Source organism: Pseudorca crassidens, chromosome 11 (genome assembly GCF_039906515.1).
Source record: "Pseudorca crassidens isolate mPseCra1 chromosome 11, mPseCra1.hap1, whole genome shotgun sequence".
Classification (NCBI taxonomy): Eukaryota; Metazoa; Chordata; class Mammalia; order Artiodactyla; family Delphinidae; genus Pseudorca; species Pseudorca crassidens.
Genome location: NC_090306.1, coordinates 45,016,422 through 45,033,059, shown reverse-complemented (window position 1 = coordinate 45,033,059; position 16,638 = coordinate 45,016,422). Strand labels below are relative to the sequence as shown.

The 16,638-nt window shown below is 41.3% G+C and overlaps 1 protein-coding gene across 9 annotated transcripts in view; it reads right to left on the bottom strand.

Annotated features, from left to right (window-relative positions):
* Window positions 1-16,638, bottom strand: part of SCN8A (sodium voltage-gated channel alpha subunit 8) — a 177,812-nt gene that overhangs the window by 82,345 nt on the left and 78,829 nt on the right. For 6 of the 9 annotated variants that reach the window (XM_067696586.1, XM_067696584.1, XM_067696582.1 and 3 more), the window contains exons 3-6: window positions 10,273-10,390; window positions 8,254-8,344; window positions 7,474-7,602; window positions 5,501-5,592 (exon numbers count right to left, since the gene is read on the bottom strand). In XM_067696586.1, the coding sequence (XP_067552687.1) occupies window positions 5,501-5,592; window positions 7,474-7,602; window positions 8,254-8,344; window positions 10,273-10,390 (430 nt within the window). Of the gene's footprint in view, window positions 1-5,500; window positions 5,593-5,748; window positions 5,841-7,473; window positions 7,603-8,253; window positions 8,345-10,272; window positions 10,391-16,638 lie in introns of all 9 variants that reach the window. The other 3 variants (XM_067696587.1, XM_067696591.1, XM_067696589.1) reach the window with 1 other exon arrangement.

Here is a 16,638-nt window from a genome sequence, read left to right as displayed (position 1 = left end):
CAGCGAGAAGAAGAGGCGAACGTTCACCAGCACTGGGACGTGTCTGAGCAGAAGTAGTTAATAGACTTACTACAGAACAAGGAAAGACAGCTGGACCCGATGTACAGAAAGGTCAGCTACCAGACAGGAAGTCGGACACTTAAGAAATTTTGAGAAGCAGGTGCAGCCGCTGTCACAGAATTTCACTCCGCTCTATGTCCAAAGGCGCCTCTGAACCTCCTGTCACCTTTCCCAAGGCCCAGCAATCCCTTAAACAAATGAACAAAGCCTGCTTATGTGCTAAGTCCAGAGAAACCAGCCATGCATGCTGGGATCAAGATCGTCCACCATGCTGGTGCCAGATTATAAATAAAGTCCATTTATCTTTCCTAGTTCGTGGTTCAGGTTGAGAAATCTAACTGGTTTGAAGCAACACGAGCCACCCCTCCTACAAAATGAACATCAGAACAGGGCTCAACGGCAGTAACAAGCAGCTCTCGCAACAGGGAGAAGAACAACTCCCCGGTCCCACAGTCTGGCTCGGTCCAGACAAGTCCTGGGGTACAGTCATGCCAGGTCACCTTCCCTGCTGCAGATTCAGTCCTCACAGTGACAGTTCTTGCAGGTTCTTCAGATCAAGAGTAATGTGGGAGAGACCTGGGGGCCCCTTGATTTATTTACTCAAGACTAGATTCGTCTTGAGTAAGCCTGACCACAACTAAACGAGCTCTCAGAGGTGGGGCTGGGAGGGGGCGCTGGGAGTTCTCAGTGTTGCTCCCATCAGGACCACTGTGGTAAACTTCAGCTGTCTTTCCTGAGAAACAGTGTGGAAAAAGGAGAAACACAAAAGCAACTGGATTAATCACTAGAATATTTTAAAAGAAACAATGACTGAATAGAGTCTTAACACACTTTCTATCCCCCTTCACAGCGCAGCAGAGATTGCCACATTCATAACGGGCACATTTAAAGAAAACACCTTCTTCGTGAATACTGGGGGGGGACGGAGAAGGGCCTCTCATTTTCCCTGCTTCTTATCTGATACCACAGGTAAAGAGAGAGAGACGGTAACAAAAATGAAAGCAGAGAAATAACAAATCCAAGAGAAAAATAATCAAGAAATTGCAGCTCGAAAGAGAGCAAAATGACCAACAGAAGTAGTGCTTTGGGGAGCCATTTAAATGATGATGGAAATGAAAAGGGACTGGCAGCGAGGCCCTCCCAACCAGTTTTATTTACACCATTAAGTGCTACACTCTAAGAAAACCCTGAGACACCTTCTTTGAGATGTCCACCCTATCTTGGGGGCATGTTAGTCCCGTGGCTCATGGCCAAAGCATGCAGGAGATGAAAATTCTGACAAAGTCACTTAGAAGTTCATTTTTGTACCCAGATAAACACAAAGTGAAAACAAAGTTTTAAGGTATACGACATTCTCCACAGAATACTTCAATGTCAAGTTGAATCCAGCAAGTTCCAGACCAAAGAAAATATTCAAAGGGTCTTTTCCTATAACTGACCCTTTTAGCACAGTTTGCATGGCACTGTTCTTCAAGTTGAGTTCTCCGAAGCAGAAGGGAAACCATGAATGATAGGTATCCAGGTCTTGAGTTGGCAAATAAAAAGGGTCAGGATGTGAGTTCAGTCTTTTCTAAGCCACAAGAAGGCTCTAAATCAAAGTATCTCTTGTATAAAAGGCTGGAGCTAACTGGTGCACTGTACTCTCCAATCTTCAGGGAGTCCTGACTGCCCTGACACATTCAGAGTATCTATCAATACCAAAGATGCTAAGAGGGAGGACGGCATCAGCCAGGTGAGCAGGGTGAGTGCTCTAGGAAAGGGAAAACTCTCATAAAGAGCTCTGTGAGAACTTGCAGGTCCCACATCAGTTCTGTGGCTGCTCTCACTCCTGTTTTTGGCAGCTTCGGCCGCATAGCACAGGGAGATCAGCTCGGTGCTTTGTGACCACCTAGAGGGGTGGGATAGGGAGGGTGGGAGGGAGGGAGACGCAAGAGGGAAGAGATATGGGAACATATGTATATGTATAACTGATACACTTTGTTATAAGGCAGAAACTAACACACCATTGTAAAGCAATTATACTCCAATAAAGATGTTAAAAAAAACCAAAAGCCGATCATCAAACCAGGAGCAGGAAAAGGCAAAAGAAAGCAACAATTCCACTGAAGTGGCCTATGAGAAAACTTGGTACCCAAAGCAATGGCTTTACTCAGAGGGAACTATGGCCTAACTCTGTAACTGTGGAGTCAAAATGACTTAGATTTCCAGTCAAGAGAGGGCCCAGGTCTACTGCCTCATACACTGGTGTTACCACCTGGGAAGGAGACCTGGGTAACAGGCAGGTAGGAACAAGGCAATAGCCCTCTACACGTAGAATGGGGAGCAAAAGGACTTGGGATTAAAAGTCACACTTTAATTCCAGTATCAATTATACCATTCACTGATAGTGATCTATTATTGGCTTTATTACCCCTTAAAGTTATTTTCCAAAGCCTCCCAAAGCCATCTCAGTTGCGGGGTGCTTCTAGAAATAGGAATCCAGGAATCTATTTCAAACTGTGAAGCTGGTGTCTAAATCTTCATACAAACCCTTTCTTTGGGTTTAGGTTTCTTCTTTATAATTGCTACTGCTAAAATCATTTATGGAGGACTACTATGGGCCAGGCACTGTGCTTATAAATATATATTCGTAATACAGAATATAAAACTAGACATGAATATATATCTATAAAACGAAAGTAATAAGGATAAATTACGTGACATCAGTCAAGAGTTATCTTGCAGAAATGCTGTGGTCAGAAGTTAACCATACAGCAGAGACAGAGACAGAGGCTAAGAGCTGGAGCAGAGACAGCATCTGCTGCCCTAGTTAGTGAGCAGAACGCAGCTTTCCAATTTAATTCTGGAAGAGAAGTTTTGAGATCACAAGAACATAAAGAGACAGATGCCTTGCGGAGTACGCTGGGGGAAGTGAGCAGAAAACATGGGATCATATTTAAAAGAGGCCAGAGGAGGAAAGAGACCAAAGGAAAAATGAAAGTAAAGATTTGGTGGTACAGATGTCTCAAAAAAAAAAAAATAAGACAAGGCCTGCCTAAGGGTTAGGCTGCCATCAACAAGCTTCATGAAGCTGCCTAAAGAATGAGCTGAATTTTCTGTCAAACGGATTTGAAATGGCTAGGAACTAAACCTTGATAAGTCAGGGTTATAGTTTTTTGCCAAGGAGAATATACTCCAACTGACACCCAGCCTCTGGTTGATAAGCAGTAAGCTACCATTGCTAAAAATAAAGGAATTCATTTTAAAAAAATATTTATTTATTTGGCTGCACTGGGTCTTAGTTGCAGCACATGGGATCTTTTAGTTGTGGCATGCAAATTCTTAGTTGTGGCATGTGGGATCTAGTTCCCTGACCAGGGATCAAACCCAGGCCCCCTGCACTGGGAGCACCGAGTCTTAGCCACTGGACCACCAGAGAAGTCCCAAGGAATTCGTTTTCTTTTTCATTTAATAAATTTATTTATTTTTGGCTGCACTGGGTCTTTGTTGCTGCATGCGGGCTTTCTCTAGTTGCGGCGAACTGGGGCTCCTCTTTGTTGCGGTGCACGGGCTTCTCATTGCGGTGGCTTCTCTTATTGCGGAGCACGGGCTCTAGGCGTGCAGGCTTCAGTAGTTGTGGCACATGGGCTCAGTAGTTGTGGCTTGCGGGGTCTAGAGCGCAGGCTCAGTGCTTGTGGCTCACGGGCCTAGCCGCTCCGCGGCATGTGGGATCTTCCCGGACCGGGGCTCGCACCCACGTCCCCTGCATCGGCAGGCAGACTCTCAACCACTGCGCCACTAGGGAAGCCCGGAATTTTTGTGTGTGTGTGTGGTACGCGGGCCTCTCACTGTTGTGGCCTCTCCCGTTGCGGAGCACAAGCTCTGGACGCGCAGGCTCAGCGGCCATGGCTCACAGGCCTAGCCGCTGCGTGGCATGTGGGATCTTCCCGGACCGGGGCATGAACCCGTGTCCCCTGCATCGGCAGGCAGACTCTCAACCACTGCGCCACCAGGGAAGCCCTGGAATTCATTTTTAATAGGGCCATAATTTACTGGCCCGCTTCATAGCCCAAATCTGTAAATGGAGAAACTTGAGGTTTACCTTCCTGAGGTTCTCAGTAAGCTACATTCTAAGTCTTCCCTCTCTCGGATTCTACCTCCGTGCTTCCCTCTCTCTGCATCTGATATCTAGATAACGTGTTGAAAAGGGGAAAAGAGGAATTATTTTTGGTTCAGCCACAAGGAGAAGAGCCACGTGATGCCAGGAATAGGATGCCTCTGTTCTTCATGTCCCTGTTTCTACAAAACTGCAGTGGAAAGCCTGGCCTCTCGGGAGTCTTCCCTGAAAACTCCTGAACATACCCAAGGTCGAACCAGCAACAACATAGTCTTGACTTCTGCCACATTTCTGCCAACAATATTTTAGTTAGCAGACTAACTAAAATATCTTTCCTTCCAGATTTCAAGACTGGTCTTTAGAAAAATAGTGATTACCTGGTAGAAAGGATTTGAATTAAATTAATGGATCTCAACCTGGGGGTCACAGGTGGGCTTTGGTGTTGGGGGGTGGTGCCTGCGACCTTTCATCTGATTCTCAAAAGGATTCAAAACCTTCAAAAGGTTAAGAACCACTGAGCTAGCTCAACCAGAACCAAGGAAAAAAAAGGCAAAAATTTTAGAGAGACTGTCAATCAACTACCTCTCAACCACCCGCGGATTCCTTTTTTTTCCTTATGAAGTTTCTGTACTTTTTTGTTTGCCCGCATGTTTAGACGTATCTTATCTTACCTTTGACTTTTTTTTTTTAAACAGCACCTGCATAAGCTTTCACTGGGATTTATGTTTGAGAATGGTCTCTGAATACATATGTAGTAGATGTCTACTGGTTCTTATTCTAGTGAAACAGATAGCAACAGAATGTGATAGACAGTGATTATTAAAGTTCAGGCTCTTAAATTTGTCTGGAACACTGGACTAGTTAACTGGGTAAGGTCTCTTCTGTGATTAAATAATTCCATTAACACAGTAACAATAAAAGTACAATTCTTCGAATAACATCCCATCAGCAAACCATGCGACAGGAAGCCTAGAAATCATAAGCAATGGAATGATGGTGAATGTTAAAATTACTGTAATTCCATGAGGCTAGGAAGCAAGTGATTGATATTCAAAGAGACAGCTAGCTCCGTGACGATTCTTTCAGATATTGTAAGATCCAAGTGATTCTTAAGCACGTGCTTTTTCAAAGCATGGATGGAATGGGGGCCGCATGCCTAGCAAGCACTGTCAGAGATACTGCTAAGGACCAAAGAGCCATTCCAGAGAACGTCTCCCAGGACAAACATGCGGAATGCAAGGCCATATCAGCTGTGCTGATGCCGCTTCAGAATGTGGTGGACAAAATGAATGGAGGAGAGAGAGGAGATGAGGCAAAGTCAGTCTTGTGTTTAAATTTTCTCACCTGGAATTACAGAGATAGTTTTCAAAGCTCGCAGAACCCTGAATGTTCTCAGCGCTGAGACATTGCCCAGGTCCACAAACTCTGTCACATATCTGTAGTAAGGGAGGTCACGCACAGACACAAATGACAAACACGGACACAAACACAAACACCGAAGGAAAAAAACAAAACCACAACAAAACAAAAAGTACAATACGTCACGTCAGGGCCCTAACCCAACACCTAACACCAACCCCGGGCCATCTTACCTGGGATTACCGAAATAGTTTTCAAAGCCCTCAGTACCCTGAAAGTGCGTAGAGCTGAAACATTGCCTAGGTTTACAAACTCTGTTATATACCTGCAGAATCAAACCAAAGTTAACTTGTAATGGTACCACTGGGCGAGGGTTTGAGAACGGGGGTAAGAAAGGGTCTTATATACAAGCTATGATTTCATTTATTTCCTTGAAAAAGAAAAGTTTCAAAATATAAACATTTAAGGAACACATTTTTTTTTCAATTGGGCAAGGAGAATTCAAAAGTGTATTTGAAGGAAGTGATACCACCAGAAGGTTCCTAGGGCTTCCTTTCTTCCTCAGCATTGTGATGTGCAGATCCCAATCAGAATGACTACTTAGTCCATTCACTTTCTTTTAGTAAAAAGGAAGGCCAGGAGGTATTCAAAGGCTTATGTCTCCAAGTTTTATGAACAATTTCTTAGGAAAAGGAGACAAATTTCTGCAACAGGAGTCTCATAAAAGCAAACCTACATTAAAGTAACTCCCTAGTTGACAACGGCAAATATGCCTAAATCTCTGTATAAATGACTTATCTAAGAGTTGTATGCATATCTTTGCAGTCATGCCTACAGATGAAGTTTTAGCCCGTGACATACAAAAACAGGGCTCAGGAAAAATCTAGATCATGGGATCAGAGCCAATATTGTGTTAAGTGCTCATTTAAGTGCCAATGTGGCACTGTGGCACTGTGTTAAGTGCCCATATTGTGTTAAGTGCTCACCAGCTCTGTGCCTAGCAAGGACACTTAAATTTTAAATGAACACCAATGTGTATTCATAATGCTGGAAAGCTAGAAATTGTCTTAATATAACAGAAAGTCAAAGTTCCAGTTTCAAATATTCAATGCATATCATTCATTCACACTTTACAGTTGAAATACATTTTTCTATCTGATGTTCAGACCCATACATACACAAATGCACTCAATTTCTTACACGTCTGTGTGCATACACATAAACACACACACAATCTAGACAACACACTTAGCCCCTACCAAACCACAAAGTACTTTCCCAACCTGAAAATAAAAATAAAGTCTGCTATAACTCTTCTATCACCAGCTAAACTTCCCAAAGAGATACATTTTCATTGTTAAAACAACACAGATTACCCTAGCATACCAATGTGGGGTTACACTGCTCCCTAGTAACAATAGTTTGAAGCTCTGGTCGGTAATTCTTTACGAAGTGACCAGATTGGATACACTTGGCTCATGTTTTGACTCTAAAATATGCTCTGAATTCCGCAACATCTGGATAGCCTCATGAAATTACATGTGATATAACATACCCAGGACACTGAGTTCCAGCCTAAGGTTTACACCTAAAAAATCTGAGGTCTTCACCGAGGCCGCCTAGTGATAATTGTGCGACCCCGGGTCAATGCTGTAGGGGAAAATAAAATATGAGGGAGTGTCAATGGGAAATCACTTCCTACTTTCTCTCCCAGCTGTCAAGCCTCTGCTCACCACCTCCCATATATACATGCTGTCATTTCCTGAACCACAAGAGGCCCTCATAAGCAAGAATCATAGGCATAAGTCCATACCACCACCTTACACGGTTATCCATTAATTCCTCATACAACTAAGCCCACAAACTCACACTTACAAACTGTCATACAAACACACCCAAGAGTACAACCACACACACATAATCACCCAGAACACCAATAAAGTAAGCAGAGAACTTACGCCATCATGATGACACTGAAATCTAACCAGTTCCACGGATCCCGTAAAAAGGTAAAGCCATCTATGCAGAAACCTCTTGCAATGATTTTCACTAGCGATTCAAATGTATAAATCCCTGTGAACGTGTACCTGTCAAAGAAACGGATATCTTGAGGTAATTTCTGAACAGACAGAAACTTTAAATGAATCTTTTAAGATAACACTTGCCGACGGATGGCTTCAACTAACAGAGACAAAACAGAAAGAACACAGCCAATGCAGCAGAAAGGAAGTGAGGAAGAGAAAGGGATGCTTCAAATGAAAATTACTGAAATGCACAAAGCAAGAACTCTGGAATGTTGCACTGGGCCCTGACGGGTATTGCAAAGAAAAAACTCTGTATTGCCATCTAGCACATGATCATTTTGAACCAGGCGAGGAGGCCCCACAGCTAATTTTAACTTGAGACAAGTCAAAAAGAAAGGGAAAGCTAATGTTGGAGAAGAAGGCAGTATCATCAGGAACTGAGGTACAAGATGGTGATGGGGCAGCAAGTCAAAGCATTGGCTGACATAGGAAAGGGCAGAGGTGATGAGTAGTAACTTCCAGGGCATACTTTCTCTTTCTAGAGTTGACTTCTAAGGATAGTTCTTAAATTCCACACGTATCCTCACACATCTTTGTGACATGAAAAGTGGGCAATAATTTTCTTCCTTGGTGGATAAGCTGTGCAGTGCAAGATTCAGTGACTAAAAATACTTAAAACAAGCTGGCAGATAAATAAATAAATGAGCTACTTACTCCACATTCTTCGACCATTCAGGAGGGTTACTAAAAGTCATGAATACACAGTTGGTCAAAATAGTGCACATAATGATCATGCTAAACACTGTAGAAAAAAGTCAAGGGAGAATATACAAAATCTGGCCAGTTTTTATCCTCAGGAAGCAAACACACATCGCATTGGGTATCACAGGAATTAAATCAGTAACCTGAAAGGAGACAAAGCACAGAGAGGAGGAAAAGGCGAGGTGATAATGAAAACTGTGGTCATCACCATGAACAGAGAGTGCCACCATGTGGACCCACACCTGGCCAGAGAATGTGAGTGGACACAGCAGCATGGCCACTCTCTTTCTTTCAAAAGCACTGTCACTGCTCTACTCCTTTTGGATAAACATTTCTCCCTCTTACCACTTATGCCTCTAAATACCTCTCTGCCCAATAACCAGAAATCTTGCAGTCCACCAGATGCCAAAGTCATCAGGTGAGAAAATAAATTAAATCTAATCTATATTATTCAGTAGTCATTTATTGTTAATTATCTTGCATTACCCGTTATTTGGAAATGTGCATGTCATTAATGATTTTTCTTTTTTTTAATAGTCTTCCGAAGGTCTGATTGTTCTTGTGGGGCAAGGCAACAGTCAATGTACGCTGAATTTGTCCAATCTGGGAAACCAGTTATGGTACATTGGGTAAGGATTTTAAGGACATCTGCACCACCGTACTCCTAAGAATTAGGTAACGAGGCAAATTCATCTGATCATTCTGAAAGTGCCTGGGAATGTTTATGGGTAGCAAATCATTCTGTTGCCATTTTAATTCCATCCAGGATCTCTCTCAGCCCTTCCTGTTCTTGTCTACTGAGAAAAATTAAACGGCTTCAGGTCAATATGAGTTACTCGAACTCAAACTGTCACTTTAATAAGCACAGAAGCCATATCTCATTTGTTGCTAATTCACTCTCTCTTGCTAATGGCATTCACTATCTTCATTCTATTAGTGGAGTTTTAAAAAGAAAAACTACTTCTTACAGCTGGATTTTTTTCTTCACTACAGCTGTATTTTTCTTCAGGGAATAACAACATGTTCTGGCTAGAAGAGAAAAAACACCATCTTCTGATCCAGCAAAAAGGGAAGAAGTCCATTGTGAGTTATTTATTTACTTATAAACCTTTAGGTTTCAGATCTATGTTGCTTGTAAACCAAAGATTCCAGACCAGGTTGCGAAGTTCTTACTGTTAATAAAATGTGCAAAAGCTCAGCAAACCTATTTACAAAGTAGCAACTGCTGGTTTCCTCATCCTACTTGGAGGGCACAAAAACCCTGAAGCATGGGACTAAGTACTGTCCAATTGAAGGCCAACCATGAAAGTTTAAAGTCACTATGCAAAGTTGCTAACCCCATCACATAATTTGTCATCTGTCATATACTCTCCTATATTAATAAGACATAAAAGTCAAGCCACATGAATAAATGGGCATTTTCTGTTTAAGGGGAGCAAAAACACCAAAACAGATTCATAGCAATCTTGCAATGTAGATCTAAACCTCTGTACCAAGGAGGCCATTTAATCTGAGAAACTATCTTAGATACTTTCTAAACTCACTGTTCAAGAAATCAAAAATATTCAAGGCAGATCTCTAAAACACTCATTCAATTATTTGTAACTCAAGAAGTAGCTTTTCAAAAATTCTAATATGGACTTTCATATATAAGAAGCTGAACAATTTAACTCTTGAAGTCTGAGTGCTTTAAAAAGTAAGACTTCAGTAAAAGGTTACCATCTTCATTTGTTGCTCTTAATGATATCCACAAAATTCCAGACTCCCATGACATCATCCTAAGAAAAAAGAATTTGCTGAAGCTCAACTCAGGATTCAGCAGAAGTCACTCTTAAAACTTCTAACTGGTGGGATAGTCACCTACATTATTGGTAAAATACTTAATATACAATCAAGTTGTCCACATTCAGAAACACACACCAGCGACCATGCAACTGCTGCACTCACTCCACATTTGCAGAAAAGGATATGAATGTATCAAAATTTTAATAGCTATTCTTCGTATCAGGTTAAAAGGACTTAAAATGTACAAGGCAGGCGTGGCACTAAATCTGAAGAGAGTTTTCCCTCTGTTTAATACTACAAAGGTCTGTGGAAAAAGAGAGAGAGAAATTATTAAAGCATGGGAATTAATCATCACATGAAACAACATTTTTCTAGGCAAGAAATAAACTCAAATGTATTTCTAAGTTTTACTTCTCAGTTTGGTGTCTAGGGCAAGAAACCTTCAGGCAATATTAAGGCAAGAGAAACCTCTTTCCCTCACCTCCCTCCCCCCTCCCTGCCCCAGATTACATTACAAATAGATGACACTATCTCAGCAGTTTTACAGAATAAACTTTCCTTTCAGAAACAAGACATTTGAATTATACGTAAACTATTTTATGCCAGCTCTGGACAAGATACTTAAGTTTATTTTTGTTTCCCTTTTTTTTTGTTTTTTTGCGGTGCGCGCGCCTCTCACTGCTGTGGCCTCTCCCGTTGCGGAGCACAGGCTCTGGACGCACAGGCTGAGTGGCCATGGCTCACGGGCCCAGCCGCTCCGCGGCATGTGGGATCTTGCCGGACCAGGGCACGAACCCGTGTCCCCTGAATCGGCAGGCGGACTCTCAACCACTGCGCCACCAGGGAAGCCCTAAGTTTATTAATTTAGGATTCATTCACTCAACAAATATTTACTCAGTGCCTACTATATGCCAGGCAACGTTCTAGGTGCTTGGGAAGTATCAGTAAACAAGGCCACCCTACTGTGAGGAGCTTATACTCTAAGGGGAGAGACAGATAATAAATAAAAAACATAATGAGTAAGTAAATTACACCAAATGTGATAAGTGCTATGGAAAAAGGAAGAAGATCAGGGAAAGGAGGCTCTAGAGTGCAGGGGTCAGGGGATGGGGTGAACGGAGAGATGACAGGTTTGGTGTTTTTTTTTTTTGAAGTATAGTAGATTTACAATGTTGTGCCCATCTCTGCTGTACAGCAAAGTGACTCAGTTATACACATATACACATTCTTTTTTTTTTTAAATAGTCTTTTCCATTATGGTTTATCCCACGAGATTGGATATAGTTCCCTGTGCTACACAATAGGACCCTATTGTTTATCCATCCTAAATGTAATAGTTTGCATCTATCAACCCCGAACTCCGAGTCTATCCCTCTCAGGTGGTGAGGGTAAGCCTACCGAGAAGAGAGATTTGAGCAAAAACTCAAAGGAGGTGAGGAGGGTTCTTCATTCCGCCAGTATTTACCTACCAAGTCTACTCGGTCTGGCTTTTAAGAGCCTCCATTACCAGCCTTGCCAAAATCATTCCTGGCATGAATCCTCCTGTCTTGCCAAACCAGTACAGGTTACAGTCATTTAAACTTTGGTCTTGGCTCTCATTGCTCATCCTACCCAGAATGCCTTTTCCTGTCGCATGACCTCAATTCAATTAAAATCTTTTTGAGCATGTTTTGTGCCAAGCATTGTGCTAAGCTCCTTGGATACAAGATTGAATAAAATTGTACTTTTAGGGAAGACATATATGTGAACTAGTAATTATGATGCAGGGTAAATACAAAGTTCAGTAACAAAAATATGCGTAATGTATGAGGCAGGAGGAGAGAGAGATTTTTTCCCCCATTGGGTGGGAAATGCAAGGGAAGAGAGTGGGTTGCGAGGTGTTCACAAAGGCAGGTAACTAAACATTTGGAAGGGGTTTTAAAGGACAAGCGGAGATTAAGAGGGATTAACTGGGCAGATAAAGGAGGAAGGGTTGGCAAGGAAAGGGACCAACATAGGATTACAAAGGCACAATAGCACAGAACTGTGGGTGTTTTCAGGGAATTGATAAGTAATTCAGTGTTGATGGAGGATAAAATAGAGAGGGGGAGCAGCAGACTGTGAAGCTGGAGAGAGATGTAGGGGCCTACTAGACTGAGTTCCTAAGGACACAAGGTCAGTGGCAAGTACACAGCCCTAGCATCTCACCGTGCAGGTGAAAAAAGCAAATGGTCAAATGCTAGCCATTTTAAGTAGGTTTTTGGTTTTGTTCTGTTTTTTAATTTAAAGCAATACACGTTCATAATCATTAAAAAAGGAAGAGAGGACGGGCTTCCCTGGTGGCGCAGTGGTTGAGAGTCCGCCTGCCGATGCAGGGGACGCGGGTTCGTGCCCCAGTCCGGGAGGATCCCACATGCCGCGGAGCGGCTGGGCCCGTGAGCCATGGCCGCTGAGCCTGCGCATCCGGAGCCTGTGCTCCGCAACGGGAGACGCCACAACAGTGAGAGGCCCGTGTACCACAAAAAAAAAAAAAAAAAAGGGAAGAGAAGACAAGTTCCATCTCATGACCCAACGATAACATTTGCTGCTTGTATATCTTTTCAAAACTTTTCTGTATTAATATAACATAAATATAGCTTAAAAAGACTCTCCTTCTCTCTCTCTCTCAAATGGGATTCTACCATAAATACTCTTCTGCACCTTGCATTAAAAAAATGAACCCTCACAAAGAAAAGCCCAGGACCAGATGGCTTCTCTGATGAATGCTACCAAATGTTTAAAGAATTAACACCGATCCTTCACAAATTCTTCCAAAGAACAGAAGGAAAGGGCACACTTCCCAACTCATTCTGTAAGGTCAGTACTGCCTTGATACAAAACCATACAAAGACACTACAAGAAAAGAAAACTATAGACTAATATCCCTTATGAATATAGATACAAAAAGCCTCAACAAAGTACCAGCCAACAGTATCTGGTAGCATATAAAATAAGGATTATACACCACGACCAAGTGAGATTTATCCCAGAAATGCAAAGATGATTTAACATATGAAAAGCAATCAATGTAATACAACGTATTAATAAAATAAAGCATAATTACTGTATGATCATCTCAATAGATGCAGAAAAAACGTTTGACAAAATCCAATACTCTTTCGTAATAAAAACATTCAACAAACTAGAAATAGAAGGGAACTTCCTTAATCTGATAAAGGGCATCTATGAAAAATCCACAGCTAACATCGTTTTTAATGTTAAAAGACTAAAAGCTTTCTCCCTAAAATGAGGAACAAGGATTCCACTCTCACCACTTCCATTCAACACTGTACGGGACGTTCTAGACAAGCCAATTAAGCAAGAAATACTATTTCTATTTGCAGATGAAATGATCTCGTATATGGAAAACCCTAAGGAATAGATACACACAAAACTATCAGACTCATAAACGAGTTCAGCAAGGTTCCAAGACACAAGACCAACATATAAAAATCAGTTGTATTTCCATATACTAGCAATAAACAATCTGAAAATGAAATTAAGAAAACAATGCTATAGAGCGGCTGGGCCCGTGAGCCATGGCCGCAGAGCCTGCGCGTCCGGAGCCTGTGCTCTGCAACGGGAGAGGCCACAACAGTGAGAGGCCCGTGTACCACAAAAAAAAAAAAAAAAAGAACACAACGCTATGGGGCTCCCCTGGTGGCTCAGTGGTTAAGAATCCACCTGCCAATGCAGGGGACACGGGTTCGAGCCCTGGTCCAGGAAGATCCCACATGCCGAGGAGCAACTAAGCCCGTGTGCCACAACTACTGAGCCTGGACTCTAGAGCCCGCGAGCCATAACTACTGTGCCTGCGAACCACTACTGATCCCGCACGCCACAACTACTAAAGCCTGTGTGCCTAGAGCCCGTGCTCCGCAACAGGACAAGCTACCGCACTAAGAAGCCCGCGCACCGCAACGAAAAGTAGCCCCCACTCGCCGCAACTAGAGAAAGCCCACGTGCACAGCAACAAAGACCCAATGCAGTCAAAAATATATTAAATAAATAAATGTTTTAAAAACTATAAAAAGAAAAAAAGAGAAAGAAAACAACTCCATTTACAAGAGCATCCAAAAGAATAAAACACCTAGGAATAAATTTAACAAAAGAAGTATAAGACTTATACACTGAAAACTATAAAACATCATTAAAAGAAATTGAAAAAAACATAAATAAATGGAAGGACATCTTGCACTCATGGATTGCAAGACTTAATACTGTTATGGTTCAATGCAATCTCTATCAAAATTTCAACTGCCTTTTTGGGCACAAACTAACAAGCTGATCCTAAAATCTGTATAGAAATTTAAGGGAACCAAAATAGCCAAAACAATCTTGAAAAAATAAGGACAAAGTTGAAGACTCGCACTTCTCCATTTCAAAGCTTACCACAAAGCTATAATAATCAAAACTGTGGTACTAACATAAGGATAGCCAAACACAGCAATAGGATAGAATTGAGAGTCCAGAAATAAACCCATACGTCTATAGTGAATTGATTTTCGACAAGGGTTCCAAGACGATTTAAAGGGGAAAGAGCAGTCTTCAATAAATGGTGCTGGGACAACTTGATAACCACATGCAAAAGAATGAATCTGAACCTCTATCTCACACCCGATATGAAAATTAACTCAAAATGGATCAAAGACCTAAATGTAAAGGCTAAAACTATAAAACTCATTGAAGAAAACATAGGTGTAGATCTTTATACCTTTGGATTAGGCAGTGGTGTCATAGGTGTGACACCTAAAGCAAAAGCAACCAATGAAAAAAATAGATAAACGAGACTTCATCAAAATTCAAAACTTTTGTGCAGCAAATGACACTATTAAGAAAGTGAAAAGACAACCCAAAGGATGGGTGAAAATATTTGCAAATCATATATCTAATAAGGGTTTAGCAGCCAGAATAGATTAAAAAAAAAAAAAACACCTACGACTCGACAGTAAAAAGACAAATAATCCAACTTAAAAATGGGTAAGGATTTAAATAGACATTTCTACAAAGCAGATATACAAACAGCCAATAAGCACATGAAAAGATATTCAACATTATTAGTCATTAGGGAAATGCAAATAAAACCACAATGAGATACCTCTTTACATCCACTAGGATGGTAATAATTTAAAAAAAGAACATGGAAAATAACAAATGCTGGCAAGAATATAAAGAAACTGGAACTCTCATATATTACTGGCAGGAATATAAAATTGTTAATCCACTTTGGAAAACAGTTGGCAGTTCCTCAAAAGTTAAACAATGAGTTACCACATGACCCAGCAATTCCACTCCTAGCTATATATCCAGGAGAACTAAAAACAGGTTCACACAAAAATGTATACATGGATGTTCATAAAAGCACTATTCAAAATACTGCAAAAGTGGAAACAACCCATCAACTGACAAACAGGTAAACAAAATGTGGCATATATCCATGTAACAGGATACTCTCCAGTCTTAAAAGGATTGAAATTCTGACATATGCTACAACATAGATGAACCTGGAAGACATTATGCTAAGTGAAATAAGCCAGACACAAAAGGACAAATGTTATATGATTCCACTTATCTGAGGTATCTAGAATTAGCAAATTCATAGAGGCAGAAAGTAGAATAGAGTTTATGAGGGGCCTCAGGCAGGAGGATTGGACAGTTATGGTTTAATGGGCAAAGTTTCTGTTTGGGATGATAAAAAAATTTGTGGACATGGACAGTGGCGATATGGTTGTACAACATGGTGGATGTATTTAATACCACTGAATTGTGCACTTAAAAATGGTTAAAATGGTAAATTTTGTGTTATGTATAGTTTACCACAATAAAAATATATTGACCCTTGAACAACGTGGGTTTGAACTGCTCAGGTCCACCTGTACGTGGATTTTTTCAATAGTAAATCCTACAGTGCTACACGCTCCACAGTCGGTTGAATCTGTGGCTGCGGAAGCACAGGTACAGAGGAACCGCAGACACTAAGGGAGCGCAGGTGTGGGGGACACTGCATGTTTGGAGGGCTGGCTAGAAATTATATGTGGATTTTCAACTATGCTGAGGGTCCATGGCCTTAACCCCTGCATCGTTCAAGGGTCAACTGTACATTACTACCTGAAAAGTGCCCAGTAAGGTGTTATTGATACATTTTTAAAAATCAGTTTTATTACAAGCCAAATAATAGAATTAAGAATAGTAATAGCTAAAAGTGGTTCCCAACCCATTCTGAACTTCAGAAAGATTTAAGGAGCTTTTTGAAAAATAAGGACATCTGGGCCAAGAAAAAAAAAGAAAGAGAATTTAAGTGTTTATACATGCTACAACATGGTCTTGCAAAATCTTGAAAAGAGTTCAGACACAAAAGGCCACATGTTGTACGATTTCGTTTACGTGAAATGTCCAGAACAGGCAAATCTTGATGGAAAGTTGGTTAGTGGCTGCCTAGGGCTGGATGGAGAGGGGATTAGGAACTCGCTGCAAATGGGTCTCTCTAGGGTGATGAAAGTGTTGTGAAACTAGATAGTGGTAATGCCTGCAAAC